Source organism: Macrobrachium nipponense, chromosome 1, assembly GCF_015104395.2.
Source record: "Macrobrachium nipponense isolate FS-2020 chromosome 1, ASM1510439v2, whole genome shotgun sequence".
NCBI classification, from domain to species: domain Eukaryota; kingdom Metazoa; phylum Arthropoda; class Malacostraca; order Decapoda; family Palaemonidae; genus Macrobrachium; species Macrobrachium nipponense.
The window spans coordinates 62,226,135-62,241,351 of NC_087200.1; the positions used below are offsets into that span (position 1 = coordinate 62,226,135).

A 15,217-nucleotide genomic window follows, 5' to 3' on the forward strand; every position below is an offset into this window, starting at 1 on the left:
TTCTCCCTGTCGTTATCCCAGGAAGTCAAGAAACATCTCACATGGTGGACAGACCCCAACCTCTTTGCGAAGGGACTGTCTCTTCAATCCCAGAGCCCCAACCTGGTGTTGTTCTCCGATGTGTCGGACACGGGTTGGGGGGCGACTCTGGGAACCAGCGAGGTGTCAGGTACCTGGGTGGGGGACCAGGTAGCCTGGCACATCAACAGAAAGGAGTTAATGGCTGTGTGGTTGGCTCTGAGAGCTTTCGAGCCCAAAGTCAGAAGATCGGTAGTGCAGGTCAACGCGGACAACACTACAGCTCTGGCATATATCAGAAAACAGGGGGGGACGCATTCCTTCTCCCTGTACGTGACAGCAAGAGATCTTCTTCTGTGGACAGAAGAAAGGGGAATCAAGCTTCTCACCAGGTTCGTGCAGGGAGAAAGGAATGTAAGAGCAGATCTCCTCAGCAGGAAAGATCAGGTCCTTCCCACAGAGTGGACCCTTCATTTGGATGTATGCCAGAGCCTGTGGAAGTTGTGGGGCAGGCCACACATAGACCTCTTTGCCACGTCGAAAAATAAGAGACTGGATCCTTTCTGCCTCTCCGATCTCAGATCCGAAGGCATTAAGCATAGATGCTCTTCTACTAGACTGGAGTGGACTCGACGTCTACGCGTTTCCCCCCTTCAAGATTCTGGGGCTAACTATAAAAAAATTTGTAGAGTCCGATTCAACGAGAATGATCTTAATCGCTCCCTTTTGGCCGGCCCAAGAATGGTTTACAGAGGTACTGGAATGGTTAGTGGACCTTCCAAGGGAGCGATCTACTCAAGACAGCCCCACTTCGACAGGTATCACAAAAATCTCCTCGCTCTCAGTCTGACTGGCTTCAGACTGTCCAAAGTCTGGTCAGAGCGAAAGGCTTTTCAACAGCAGCTGCTAAAGCAATCGCAAGAGCGAGGAGACCTTCCACCTTACGTGTATACCAGTCAAAGTGGGATGTCTTCAGACGATGGTGCAAGAGGAAGAACGTTTCCTCTTCCAGTACCTCTGTGACCCAGATTGCGGATTTCCTAATTTTTCTCAAAGAAGAGTGTCATCTTGTTGTGTCAACTATTAAGGGATACCACAGTATGTTGGCGGCGGTATTTCGGCATAGAGGCTTAAATATCTCCGAGGATAAGGACCTGCATGATCTTATTAGATCATTTGAAACCTTTAAACGTTCTCATATTGTACCGAACTGGAATCTAGACATAGTGCTACAATTCCTTGGATCGTCTAGATTCGAACCTCCTGGTTCAGCCTCTTTCAAGGACCTGACGAAGAAGGCTCTCTTCCTTATGGCCCTTGCAACAGCTAAGAGGGTGAGTGAGCTCCAAGCTATTGAGGGCAAATGTCTTTGGTTTTTAGGAAGAATCGATGGTGTGTTTCGTTTCTTCCAGGGTTTCTTGCTAAGAATGAAAACCCATCACGTCCTTGGCCCAGGAGCTTTGAAGTTTGTGGGTTATCTTTTCTGGTAGGGGAAGAGCCTGAAAGAATTCTTTGCCCTATGAGAATTGTGAAGTATTACCTTAAGAGGAAGGAGCAACTTCAGGCTAATCAAGATGTGCTTTGGTGCTCCGTGAAGGACCCCTCTCGGCCCATGTCGAAGAATGCTCTTTCCTTCTTCCTGAGAAGTCTTATTACAGAGGCACATGTTGCCTGCAAGGAAGAGCATTTTAAACTACTGAAAGTGAAAGCTCACGAGGTGAGAGCCATCGCAACTTCACTTGCATTCAAGAAAAATATGTCTGTGCGGAACCTGATGGAGGCGACTTTTTGGAGTGCCAGTCGGTTTTCCGCAAACCACTACCTACGTGATGTCAAAAATCACGTATGATAAATGCTTCGCCTTGGGCCTTTTGTATCGGCGGATTCGGTGGCTGGGGGCAGGGAGCTGAAACTTATCCTTTTTAAAATTTTGATATGTTACCTTATATTTTTGTATTTGTGTGGTTTTTGGTTGTCTGAAAGAGGTTGCAGGAGGCACCTCTTTTTGTCGTAGTATTAACCATTTGTATTTTGGTTAGGTGGTCTGTGGGTTTTTGGCTCCTTGCAGAGGTAGTGGTAAGGACTGTTATGTAAGCGGACAAGTTTCCCTTTAAACAAGATCCGACTTGGATTCTACCCACAGAAGGGGATCACATATCCAGTGGTAGATCCGAGAGTCTTTCAGCAACAGGTCACGTCCTAGCTGTAGCTCTCCAGCATGCAGACTCAGAGACAGTATCTATGAAGTCTTCAGCCTGAAAAGGTGAGAACCAAGGTTTTTATATCCTACAACATTAGTTGTTTCCCTTCTTACCTGTATTATTTAGCTGTCTCTTACCCTCCACCAAGGGTGCCAATCAGCTAAGTATATATCTGACAGGAAAGTTCATGTACAAAAATGATATTGTTAAACTACAATAAGGTTTTGTACATACTTATCGGCAGATATATACGATTAATGGCCCACCCACCAGCCTCCCCTCAGGAGACAGGTGGAAGAGAAAAAAAAATCTGACAAGCAAGGGGGATTGGTTCGTACACCCGCCACCCAGCGGCGGTAAGGTAAAGGATCCACCACCTGACCTACCTGTCGCGTGTGCCTGCAAGATTTGAAATTCTGTCGGGAACGTCGGAGACTATAGCTAAGTATATATCTGCCAGGTAAGTATGTACAAAACTTTATTGTAGTTTAACAATATCATGTTTCTATCCATCGGCAGCTAGAATTCTGAGAATTGCGGTAGTGCTATATTGTTCTGGCTAGGTGCTACCCCCCCCCCCCCCCCCTACCACCCCCCCCCCACCACCACCACCACTACTGAGGGAGAGGGGAACTAACACAGCACTGAAAATCAGTTGTTTCTGCCAGCTGGTACTGTCATCAGTTTTTAGCAGCAGTGGAATTTTTGGGATTTGTTTACTTCTGGTTGATGACTTTGGAGGTTTTGGTGGAGTACTCCTATATTTTGGTAGACATTTAGGCAATATTTAGCTATAGACAGAAATTAGTTGTCAAAATAGTCAGTTTTAGACTGTCTTAGTTTTGAGTTCATTAGTATGTATTTTGGCATGTCCGATACTAGTTCTCAAGATACTAAGTATTGTAGCCAAGACTTATTAAATAGCGTGTTATGATCCACATTCAGTTTGAACCGACTGTAGGGGTCAAACTTGCTCTCCTAATTCGCTTGTCACTCTGAACACTGACCTAGATATTTTCTCCAACGTGCTGGACAAGGCAATGGAAGTGCTCTTATAAGGGAAGAGAGTATGAGGGATGTGGATGGACCAACAGAAGACCCTCCACCTGAACATAAAGGAATTGAAAGCAATCTTCCTAGGACTCCAGGCCTTCACACTGTTAGTTGCAGGGAGAAACATAGCGATTTATGTGGACAACACCATGGCCTTGTTGTAAGTCCGCAAACAGGGGAGGACTCATTCATTTTCTCTCAACAAGGTGGCCAAGGATCTTCTACTTTAGGCAAAGTTTTTTGCGTGTTTCGTTACCAGACGAACTGAGTTGCTGCAACCAATTCTCCTTACGGAGTGCACTCTGAATGCGAGAGTTTGCCAAGATCTTTGGAGGTTTTGGGGTAAACCAGCCATAGATTTCTTTGCATCCTTGAACAATCGTCTACTGGTCTTCTGCTGACCTGTTCTGGATCCGCAAGCTTGGAGAACAGATGCGATGCTCCTGGATTGGACAGGACTTGACGTTTATGCCTTTCCTCCCTTCGGACTATTAAGAGAGGTCATCAACAAGTTTATGTTGCATCAGAATGTGTCAGTGACTCTTGTGGCCCCACTCTGGCTCAGGTAAGATTGGTTCCCAGATCTTCTCACTCTGTTTGTGGACTTCCCCAGACTTCTTCCACTAAGTCGATTTCTACTCAAACAACCCCATTTTGACAGGTACCATCAAGGGTTATCTGCTCTGGCTCTGACAGGCTTCAGATTGTCAGGAGTCTTATCAGAACAAAAGAGTTTTCTCACAGAGTGACAGAAGCTATTGCAAGATGCAGAAGAGTTTCTTCTTGCAAGTTATACCAGTCAAAGTGGAGGATTTTTAGCAGAAATAGCTTGCTATTTTTAAGATATGCAAGGAAACTGTCTACATCTACCATAAATGGCTATAGATCTATGCTTTCCTCGGTATTCAAGCATAGAATACTCGACCTTTCAACCAATCTGGATATCAGCGACTTAATCAAGTCCTTGGAAACATTGAAGGTGGAAAAGTCTAGGGATGTTGATTGGAACCTGGAAGTGATTGTCGGGTTTGGAATTTGAACCATTGCGGTCTGTTTCTTTTAAACATCTTATGAAGAAGATGCTATTTTTAGTGGCTTTGGCAACAGCCAATAGGTTGAACGAGATTCAAGCCATTGGTAAGGAGGTGGGTTTCACTCAAAATGACGCTGTGTGCTCTTATGTGGGAGACTTTCTTGCAAAGAACGAAGACCCATTGAAGCCTTGGCTTCGTTCTTTTATAATATAAAAACCCTATGGACATCTGGGACCAGAGGAGGAGGAGAACTGTTATTTCCAGTAAGAACTATTAGATATTATCTTCATAGGAATGAGAAGATAGGAGGAACATTGAATCATCTTTGGTGTTTGGCGAGGGACCCTACCTGTCCACTCTCCAAGAACTCTCATTTTTTCTAAGAAGTCTCATTCTAGAAGCCCACTCACAAGTTTGAGAGGAGGTCCTCCCTGCCCTTAAGGTGAAAGCTTACAAGATTCAAGCAGTAGCGACATCGTTAGCCATTCGACACAATATGTCTGTGTCTTCCATCCTGTAAGCCACATTCTGGACATCATAGTCAGTGTTCGTGTCACAATATCTGAAGGATGTAGAACCAACTTTTGAAAACTGTAGTAAATTGGGGCCATTACCTGTAGCTGGCATGGTGTTGGGAGAGGATGCTAGCTCTGCTAGCTTCAGGGTGTGTAAGGTGCATGAATGTAAGGTGAGGTTGCCGAAAGCTTCGGTAGACCCTCATTCAGTGTGCTCGAAATGTCGTAGTCATGTATGTATGTTGAATGATAGATGCATCGAGTGTGAGCAATTGACTGAAATTGAATGGAAGGCATATGATTCTTACGTGAAAAAGCTTGAGCGTGATAGAATCAGGAGGTCTTCCTCAGGAGTGCTTCTGTGAGTAGAAGTCAAGGTAGAATTTGTACTCCATTTAAATCCTCCTGTAGATGTAATTCAACCTGATCCTGTTGTATTGCCTCCGAACAATCAGGAAGTGTCTGCAGAAGGAAGCGTATTATTTACGATCATGGAGTCGATTCGCGCCTTGGAATCTAAAGTGATTGCTCTACAGTCAAATGTGAATTGTGATAAAAGTGTTAGTGCATCTAGTGTAGTGGAAGGGGGGTCAGATCGGTCCCATAATGCCTTCTAGGCCTAGGCCCTCCCCTGCCGGACTCCCAGGCCTTAGGGAGAGGGCAAGCCGAAAGCCGAAGGAGGGTTACGGGATCTAATGACCGGCTCTGACGTCCCTTCGGCAGAAACTGAGGACGAATCTCAGGCTGCCGGTGTTCGTGCACGGGCACGAATACTTAAAGAGTGCTTCTCTTCTTCTGAGACTTCCTCTCCTCGCCGAGGTTGGGACGCTCGGAAGACCTCTCAGGGGGAGAGCGGCAGGGGCGCAAGGTGTCGCACAAGCGGCCGTCGCCCTTGTTCGCCCTCTTAAGAGAGGTTTCAGAGAAGAGGACGCTTCACGTCCTTCTGATCATTACGTAGACTCGTCACCTGAAGATTTTGAAGCTTTTCCGCCACAGAAAAGGAACAAGACTTCATCAGGGGAGGACTCTTTCGAGCGTCCAAGTCGCTCTAAAGCATGTTCCTGAGTTGAAGGAAAGGGCATCCCCTCGCCCATCTTCCTCGCACAAGATGAGTCCTTCTCCTGATCGAGAACTATCCCCTTCAAGGAAAATGCTTTGGGAAATGCAGAGACAGTTAGCCTCCTTTTTTGAGAGAAAGGAGGCAGAAACTAGTCATCGAAGGAAGGATAGGTGGCTGCCTGTTTAAGAGAACTAGGCAGTCCCCGGCTCCTACTCCACGCGGTTTTTTCGTCCTTGAGTCTCCTCCTAGTAGCCGACGGCATTAGAGAACATGATTACGTTAAGTTCCTCATGAAAGGGCGTCTAGGAGAGACGAATTTGACAGAGACGTGAGTTGTCGCACAAGCGGCCGGCGTCTTTGTCAAAAGGCCGAGAAAACGCTCAAGGATCAATATCGGAAGTTCAAGCTTTGCATGTTGATGATCACGCTCGGCGTCTTAAGCAACGAAGCGCTTACTAGGACGCTCGAGAAGACGGCTTTTCAAGACGCGCGGAACGCTCGCCAAGACGCTCCAACTGACGCTGTTCAGGACGCGACGGCGTCCTACACATCATGACGCTCAGCAAGACGCTCGAGCTGACGCTGTTCAGGACGCACGGCGTCCTACACATCATGACGCTCAGCAAGACGTTCGAGCTGACGCTCTTCAGGACGCACGGCGTCCTACACATCAGGACGCTCTGCAGGACGCTTCTCAGAACGCACGGCGCCTTGCATATCGGGACGCTTTCCAGGACGATCAACAGTTGAGTCCGAAACGTCAGGATGTTTCTCATGTTAAAGTGTCGAAGTCATCGCGATCTTTGAAGGGCGGCTGATGACCGAGAGAAGGATTCGTCTAGTGATCGCTGCCCTACTGATGATGACGAACCAAATGCGTCAGCGTCGTCAGACTATAAGACGTTGACGGATTTACTTAAGAAATTATTCCCAGATAATTTTCAAGCGCCAATTCCTTGCTCTCCACCTTCACAATTTGCCTCATCGAAGGCCAGGAAGGCCCCTGGCTTCGTTAAGATGGCCACTTCGCTCTCTGCGAAGAGAGCGTTTAAGAGAGTCCAGGATTGGATGGATTCAAGGAAGGTTAAAGGGAAGACTTCGTTTGCACTTCCTCCATCTAGACTGAAAGGGAGAGCTGGGATCTGGTACGAAACAGGAGAAGAAGCAGGATTGAAAGCACCGTCTTCTTCTCAAGGAGATTTCGCCAATTTGGTGGACCTTCCAAGGAGGTCTTATTTGTCATCGGCTAGGTTTCCTGGACAATGACGGAGACTGATCATCACCTCAAGGGGTTATTTAAGACGCTAGAGGTGTTTTAACTTTTTAGATTGGTGCCTCGGGGTTTTGGATGTACAATCGAGGAGTCAAGACTTGATTTCGCTGGAAGAGCTTTCGAGTGTATTAGCTTGTATGGATAGAGCAGTAAGGGATGGCTCTGATGAGTTAGGCATCTCATTTTTTGCTACAGGTCTGCTAAAGAAAGAGAGCTCTCTATTGTAGCTTTACGCGAAAGCAGTTTCTCCCGCTCATGAAAGCGGAGTTATTATTCGCCCACCCCTTCTCTACGCACCTATTTCCGCAGTCCATGATTAAGGATCTGTCGGTAAACTTGCAAGAAAAAGCAACAAGGGACCTCTTGACTCAATCTTCCAGACGACCTACTCCTCAGGCTTCTACTTCAACAGCTCCAGCACCAAGAAGAAATTTAAGCCCTTTCGTGGAGCACCTTCCTCTAGAGGTTCTTCGAGAGGAAGGGGGTCCTTCAGAGGTAAGATCTCTTCTATCAAGAAGGGAAAAAAATTGACGTATCTGCCCTTCAGGCACCTGTAGGTGCGAGACTCACCCTTATTTGCTCAGGCATGGAGGGGACGATAGGGGCGGACACCTGGACCCTAGATGTGATCGAGAGAGGATACAAGATCCCTTTCCTCTCTGCGCCTCCTTTTGAGCACGAAGCCGATAGACCTGTCGCCCGCATACCAGTCAGAGAAGCAACAGATCTTACTCGACCTTCTAGATCAAATGTTGGAAAAGAAGGCCGTAGAGGAAGTCCTGATGCTTGGATTCCCCAGGCTTCTACAACAGGTTATTCCTGGTTCCGAAGCAGTCTGGGGGATGGAGACCTGTCCTAGACGTCAGCAGACTGAACATTTTTTGTAAAGAAAGAAAAATTCAGGATGGAAACTTCTCAGTCTGTGCTAGGGGCCTTGAGACCAGGGGATGGATGGTGTCTTGGACCTTCAAGACGCTTATTTCCACGTCCCGATCCATCCCCAATCAAGGAAGTTCCTGAGGTTCGTCTTAAAAGGGCAGGTCTTCCAGTTCAGGGCTCTGTGCTTCGGTCTGAGTACGGCGCCGATGGTTTTTTACTTTCCTCATGCGGAATGTGGCGAAATGGCTTCACCTATCATAAGAGTCTCGCTCTACCTGGACGACTGGCTATCAAGTCGCCTTCGAAGTCAAGGTGCCTGGAGGACCTTCAGACGACATTACAGCTGACGAAGGCCCTGGCCTTATAGTAAATTACGAGAAGTCCCATCTGATCCCCACGGCAGTCCATCGTGTATCTGGGGGATTCAGATGGATTCAGCGGCTTTTCAAAGCTTTTTCCACCCTCAAAGGAACGTCAGCAGAGATGCTTAGAGAAAGTGTTAGCCTTCTTAGGGAAAGAAACATGCTCGGCGAAGGAATGGATGAGTCTGCTGGGAACCATTTCCTTCGCTGGAGAAGTTTGTTTCCCTGGGGAGGTTGCACCTCAGGCCACTCCAGTTTTTTATGGCAGAAAACTGGAAAGACAAGAATCTAGACTCGACTTTGATTATCTCAAAAACGGTCAAGGATCATCTGAAGTGGTGGCAAGATCCGACCAAACTCTCGGAAGGGATGTCCCTCAAGCTTTTGAGCCCCGACCTAGTGTTGTTCTCAGACGCCTCCATGGTGGGTGGGCTGGGGAGCAACACTAGGAAAGGAGGAAGTGTCAGGCCTCTGGAGAGGGGAACAGAGGTCCTGGCACATAAACTTAAAAGAATTGGAGGCTATTCGTTGGCTCTTCAGTTCTTCGAAGAACGATTTGGTGGGCCGAGTTGTCAGATCAACTCGGACAACACTACGGCTCTCGCTTACACAAAATAAAAAAAAGCAGGGGGGGACACACTCTCGATCACTGTTCGTGATAGCGAGAGACATCCTTCTATGGGCGAAAGCTCGAAACATAGTGATCCTGACAAGGTTCATTTCAGGAATTCAAAATGTTCGAGCGGATCTTTTAAGCCGTCGGACATCAGATGCTTCTTTCCCCACAGAATGGACCCTACATCTAGAAGTTTGTCAAGAGCTATGGAAAGTTGTGGGGACGGCCCGCTAGTCGACCTCTTCGCAACCTCGAAAACGAAGAGGCTTCCGATTTATTGCTCTCCAGTTCTCGACCCGGAAGCAATAGCGGTAGATGCCATCCTATGGGACTGGACGGGGATAGATGTGTACGCCTTTCCCCCTGTTCAAACTCTTAGGAGAGGTAACAAGGAAGTTTGCGGCGTCGCCAGGAGCGAGAATGACTCTGATCGCCCCTTTTGGCCCTCAAGCGATTGGTTCACGGAGGTCATGTCTCTTCTGGTAGACTTCCCGAGAACCCTGCCAGAGAGAGTCGATCTTCTCAAACAGCCCCACTTCGAGAGGTACCACGGAAACCTCTCCGCTCTGAGTCTGACTGCGTTCAGACTATCAAGAAGTTGGCCAGAGCGAGAGGTTTTTTCAAGATCAGTGGCAGAGGCTATTGCCAATGCGAGAAGAGCTTCCTCTTCGAGCAGTTTATCAGTCGAAGTGGGCTGTCTTCAGGAGATGGTGTAGGAAGAAAGGTATTTCCTCCTCCACCCGACCTCTGTGAACCAAATCGCTGAGTTTCTCCTGCATTTGAGAAATGTGGACAAACTAGCAGTGCCCACAATAAAAGGATACAAGAGTATGCTGTCAGCTGTCTTTCCGCCACAGAGGATTAGATCTGACAAATGATAAAGATCTTCACGATCTTTTGAGATCGTTTGAGACAACCAAAGTACTACAACCGAAGGTTCCATCATGGAACCTTGATGTAGTTCTAAGATTCTTGATGTCGGCTCCCTTTGAACCTCTGCATGCTGCCTCATTGAGAGACACTACTAGAAAGGCGATTTTTCTAACTGCTCTTGCCACGGCAAAGAGGGTTAGTGAAATTCAGGCAATTAGTAAAGATGTGGGTTTCAGAGGACACAGTGCAGTGTGCTCCTTGGATCCTAATTTCTTAGCGAAGAATGAGAACCCATCTAACCCCTGGCCAAAAACCTTTGAAATCAAGGGGTTAACAGAGTTCATCGGACAAGAGCCAGAGAGAGTCCTGTGCCCTGTCAGGGCTCTCAAATTTTACATGCAAAAGACCAAAGATTGTCGGGGTCCTTCTGAGAACTTATGGTGTTCTGTTAAGAGACCCGACTTTCCTATGTCAAAGAATGCACTGGCATTCTTTTTACGGAGCAACCATCAGGGAGGCCCATGCGTCCTGCTCGGATGGTGATATGAAGCTTTTGAAAATAAAAGCCCATGAAGTGAGAGCTGTTGCGACTTCAATGGCATTTCGAAAGAATATGGCACTTAATGATATCATTAGCGCTACTTTTTGGCGAAGCAACTCTGTGTTTGCTTTCACATTACCTGCGGGATGTGAAGACGGCAATATGAGAACTGCGAGTCGCTTGGACCATACATATCCGCAGAAATGGTGTTGGGGGCAGGAGCAGCACAAATACTATCCATATAAGAAAAGGGGTAGGTGTGCTTTTTTTAATTTTGGTGTTGGTTTATGGTTGAAGGGTTGGTTGCTTGAGGCGCTTTCCCTTTCTTTAGCCTAGAAGTTATGGGACTAACTTCGATAGGTTAGGTCAGGTGGTGGTTTTTAGCTTCGTTGCCCTCACAGTATGGTCAATATGGTCTAGTCACATTGTGGTCACGCCCCCGTTGACAGATCATCTAGAGCGCACCAACTACACAGGTCACTACCTTGTTGGCAACTCTAGTAAAGCAAAAGCAGACTTCGGTGACAGTAATCAAGAAGTCAGCTATGCTAACAGGTAAGGAATCAAGATGTCAATCATCTGCACTTGAGGTGTTTCCTAAATCCTTCTATTCTGTCCCTTCCCACCTCCAATGGTGGGATTCAGCTATATATATATCTGACAGGTAAGTTTCATGAACAAAATGTTATTGTTATGATACAATAAAGTTTGTTCATACTTACCTGGCAGATATATATATAGCTGTATTCTCCGACGTCCGACAGAATTTCAAAACTCCCGGCACACGCAGTGGGCGGCCAGGTGGTTAGTACCCATTCCCGCCGCTGGGAGGCGGATATCAGGAATCATTCCCATTTTCTATTCAGATTTTTCATACCACTGTCCCCTGAGGGGAGGTGGGTGGGTACTTTAATTATATATATCTGCCAGGTAAGTATGAACAAACTTTATTGTATCATAACAATAACATGTTTGTCAAGTCTTTGGGAAGCCTGGGGAGTACCCTCCAATTTTTTATGGTTAGGGTTGTGGTTTTAATTTTAGTGTAAGTGATGGTTTTTTGGTTTGTTGTCTGGTCTTTGATCGGAACTTCCATTGTTACAAAAGCCCACTACAAGTAGGGATGAACCTAGCCATTACTGCCACGTCGCCTACAGGTGATGAGAGTGCTGACCAGAGGCAGTACCCAGTTGCAGAGGCAGTACCCAGTTGCAGCTGCTCTCTCACTAGGTAAGGTACTACAGCAAGCATTATGTAAATGCGAGCAATATTTTTTCTAAGTCACTGACTTACTTAATGTTGGAAAGAATAAGTTTCCATATTTCCACCTTCTTAGGAATGTGGAATCAGCTATGTAATTGTTTGCTAAGTCACTTATGTGAAAATGATATTTTTATATAATAAAATAAGGTTTCACATATACTTATCAAACACTTACATAATCAGAGCCCTCCCTCCTCCACAGATGGACATTGCGGCTCAATGAATTGTTGGTCGTTTGCGGAGCAGTACCAGGCGTTCCCAAATGTGGGTGGGTCCCATTCACCTACACTAACGATGGCAGCACTGCCTCCAAAATTTGAATTTTATACTGCCAAGTAAGGAAGTTTTCAACTATGTAATTGTTTGATAAGTATATGTGAACCTTATTTTTTTTGCATAAAAATATTGTTGTAAGAATAGGTTCAGGATGACAAGTAGATAACTTTTTTAGGGACCTACTTTACTATAACAACCATCAGCATTTTACTGAACTTCTTGGCATTTGGATCTGACATAGCACCTGAATAATTAGGTGCCAGGCAAGTTTCAATTAGTGGGATCTCAGTTGGCTCTAGAATTCAGTCACTATTTTTTTTCCAATGTTGGCAGTAGGAATATACTGATTGACAGATATGACCATCTCAATGGTACAATGGTTGGAAGTACCTGCTTATATACTCGTAGACCTTGGGTTTGACAATGGTTGGAATCTGTGAATGCCAGGTCAAATCTATTATCAGAAATATGCATGGGTTCTTCAATTAGCTGGGCAAAATTGGATACACTGAACTCAAGCAGACTGGCCTTGTTGATCTATGGAATTTGAATTACCACTTGCTGTGCTTTGCAGTGCACTTTTCACAAATAGTGAATGAAGCTTTTGAATCCTGTGATTGAGCCATACTAAGTCGCTCCCGGAGACAGTCATAAAGTATAGAATTGACAATATTTGAATTGCAGTAAACAACAATATGTAAAACAATGCCAGTAAAACAAAACCCTAAACTGTAAACATTTAACTGTGTGTAATATGTGAAATATCAGACATAGTGAGAATGCATTTTCATATTGTAACTGGTCATGTAGTTGAAAGTTCAACTTTAAAAGGACTTTCTCTTGTGTTATTGTATAATTATTCATTATTGTAATGTAATGCTCCATTTCTTGATGAGTTTCACAAATGTTGCCAAATTGTGTAAAGTAAGTAAATAATTTGCAGATTAAGTAATAATCAGAATGCTTTGAATATTTGTATACTGAGCTGTAATTGCAGTACATATGCATGTTGTATAGGAAATGTAAATTTGTGATCTTTGACTTATTGTATGAGCTTCTGGTGAAGGGGGAAGATAACCATCTCAGTTGAATGAATTAAGAATCAATCAGGGATTATGAGTACTGTATGTATATGTTACCAGATTTTACTCTGAAATGCTTAGAGAAGTAAAAATTTCAACTTAAGGGAGGCCCACTCCATTTCAAATGCAAGTTATATTTTCTAAGAAAAGATAGGCCTAATATAACCATCTTAAATATTCAAGTATATAGTGCTGATATGGAGGAATGACTTATAAGCAAGGTTTTAAATACTTATCATTGTATCAAGTACATTCTTGCTTCCAGGAAAGTTTTATATTATTGGCCGCAATGGACGTACTGAAAAATCTGTTGAAGCTCATCGTGGTGCAGTTTTGTCAGGTCGATGGAGTCATGATGGAGCTAGTCTTGTAACAGGTGCAGTATTTTTTTTATTTCCTTTCCTTATTAGTAGAGGGTTGACATGTACAAATAAAATATTGTCCCTGCTGTCAGCCTACGATTCATCATCATTAATGTTTTTGTCTTTACTTCTGTTTACATGTGCCTGTTCTTCCTGAATTCTCATCAGTTTTAGGTATTCATTTGTGCTCGTTTTCAATGGTTTTGTTGGTCATCCTAATGCTCTTAAATTTCCCACCTCACTTCGGTCATGAATCTTATTATTCTGTAGTCCTCTCTCTCTGAAAATCTTTATTTTATATATGTATATGTAACTTACCAAGTACAGGCGGTCCCCGGGTTACGACGGGTCCGGCTTACGACGTTCTGAGGTTACGACGCTTTTTCTTAAATATTCATTGAAAAATCCGCCCTGGGTTATGACGCTTGTTCCAAGGTTACGACGCTGACGCTTCCGACGCTCCCAGTTTACGATGCTTTTAAAAAACACATACTATGATAAGATAAGAATCCTTTATAGTTTAGCACAGTTTCTCTCTCTCTCTCTCTCTCTCTCTCTCTCTCTCTCTCTCTCTCTCTCTCTCTTTGTATTTTCCCAACGAAAATAATCACTACAATTCTCTCTCTCCTCTCTCGCTCTCTCTCTCTCTATACTACAAAGATGTATGTTTTTTTTTTAGTATGATAAATAAAATGATTTACTATTTTCAAATATTAATATTAATTTATACAGCAATAATATCAATTCATTAAAGAAAATACCATAGTGAATTAGTAAGATTTTAGCTTATATTTAAAAAATTATGGAAGAATGAAGGAAATCCCAGTCTTCTTCAAGTAACTTCCAGTAACCTTTTCTCCAGATTCAGGTACTAAAACTGTCAGATATATCAAGTTTTGTGACAGCCAGGAGGGGGAAAATTTGGGGTGTACAGCCAGGAGGGGAAAATTTGGGGAAGAGCTCTGTGTTGCAATCACGTGGTCTTGACATTTTCCCACCTCTATCTCTCTCTCTCTCTCTCTCTCTCTCATTTACTGAGACTCAAGATTTTTTATGTACTTGTACTATTTGTTTTTAATACTTTCAAATAATAATAATAATAATAATAATAATAACTGTAATTACAAAATTCATATGTGATAGTATTTTAAAGAAATACAATACGTACTAATCTATCCATGTCACTTTTAATTAAGGTCAAGATTATAATGGGTCATAGTGTTAACTCCCTCCCTCTCTTTCGCTGGAAGCGTTATAAGTATTTTTTGAGAGAACAGAGAGAGATAAACACTCTCTCTCTCTCTCTCTCTCTCTTTTACCGAGATGAAAGAATTTTTATGGTACATATGTAAAATAAAATGTTTTATTGACAATTTCAGTTATTTAATAATAATAATAATAATAAAACTTTAAATTTTACAAAATTCATAATGGTCGTATTTTAAAGAGATGAAAATGACCTTTCCATTTCACTTGTAAGGATAATTCCTCTTTCTTACTGAGATGAGAGAATTTTTATGGTAGATGCACGTGTTTATTATATTTTCAAATAATAATAATAATAATAATAGAAGTAGTAATAATACGATAACTAATTTCAAAAGAAAATTCTTCCCTTTGTCTTTTTCTGTATCAATTTCCCACCTCAACTCGAGTGACACTCGAGCTTAACAATGCCATACATGGTCAACGAATTTAATGGTTTTATGTAATCTCTCTCTCTCCTCTCTCTCTCTCTCTCTCTCTCTCTCTCTCTCTCTCTCTCTCTCTCTCTCTCGTCTCTTACTGAGATGAGATCATTTTCATGGA

The 15,217-nt window shown here is 43.9% G+C and overlaps 2 protein-coding genes across 2 annotated transcripts in view; one reads left to right on the forward strand and one right to left on the reverse strand.

Annotated features, from left to right (window-relative positions):
* LOC135220181 (uncharacterized) overlaps nucleotides 1-15,217 on the reverse strand; it is a 126,270-nt gene that overhangs the window by 47,323 nt on the left and 63,730 nt on the right. The window lies entirely within an intron of this gene.
* Nucleotides 1-15,217, forward strand: part of LOC135219350 (intraflagellar transport protein 80 homolog) — a 71,467-nt gene that overhangs the window by 29,564 nt on the left and 26,686 nt on the right. The window contains exon 4 of the mRNA XM_064256033.1: nucleotides 13,312-13,422. Coding sequence (XP_064112103.1) covers nucleotides 13,312-13,422 — 111 coding nt within the window. The remainder of the gene's footprint in view (nucleotides 1-13,311; nucleotides 13,423-15,217) is intronic.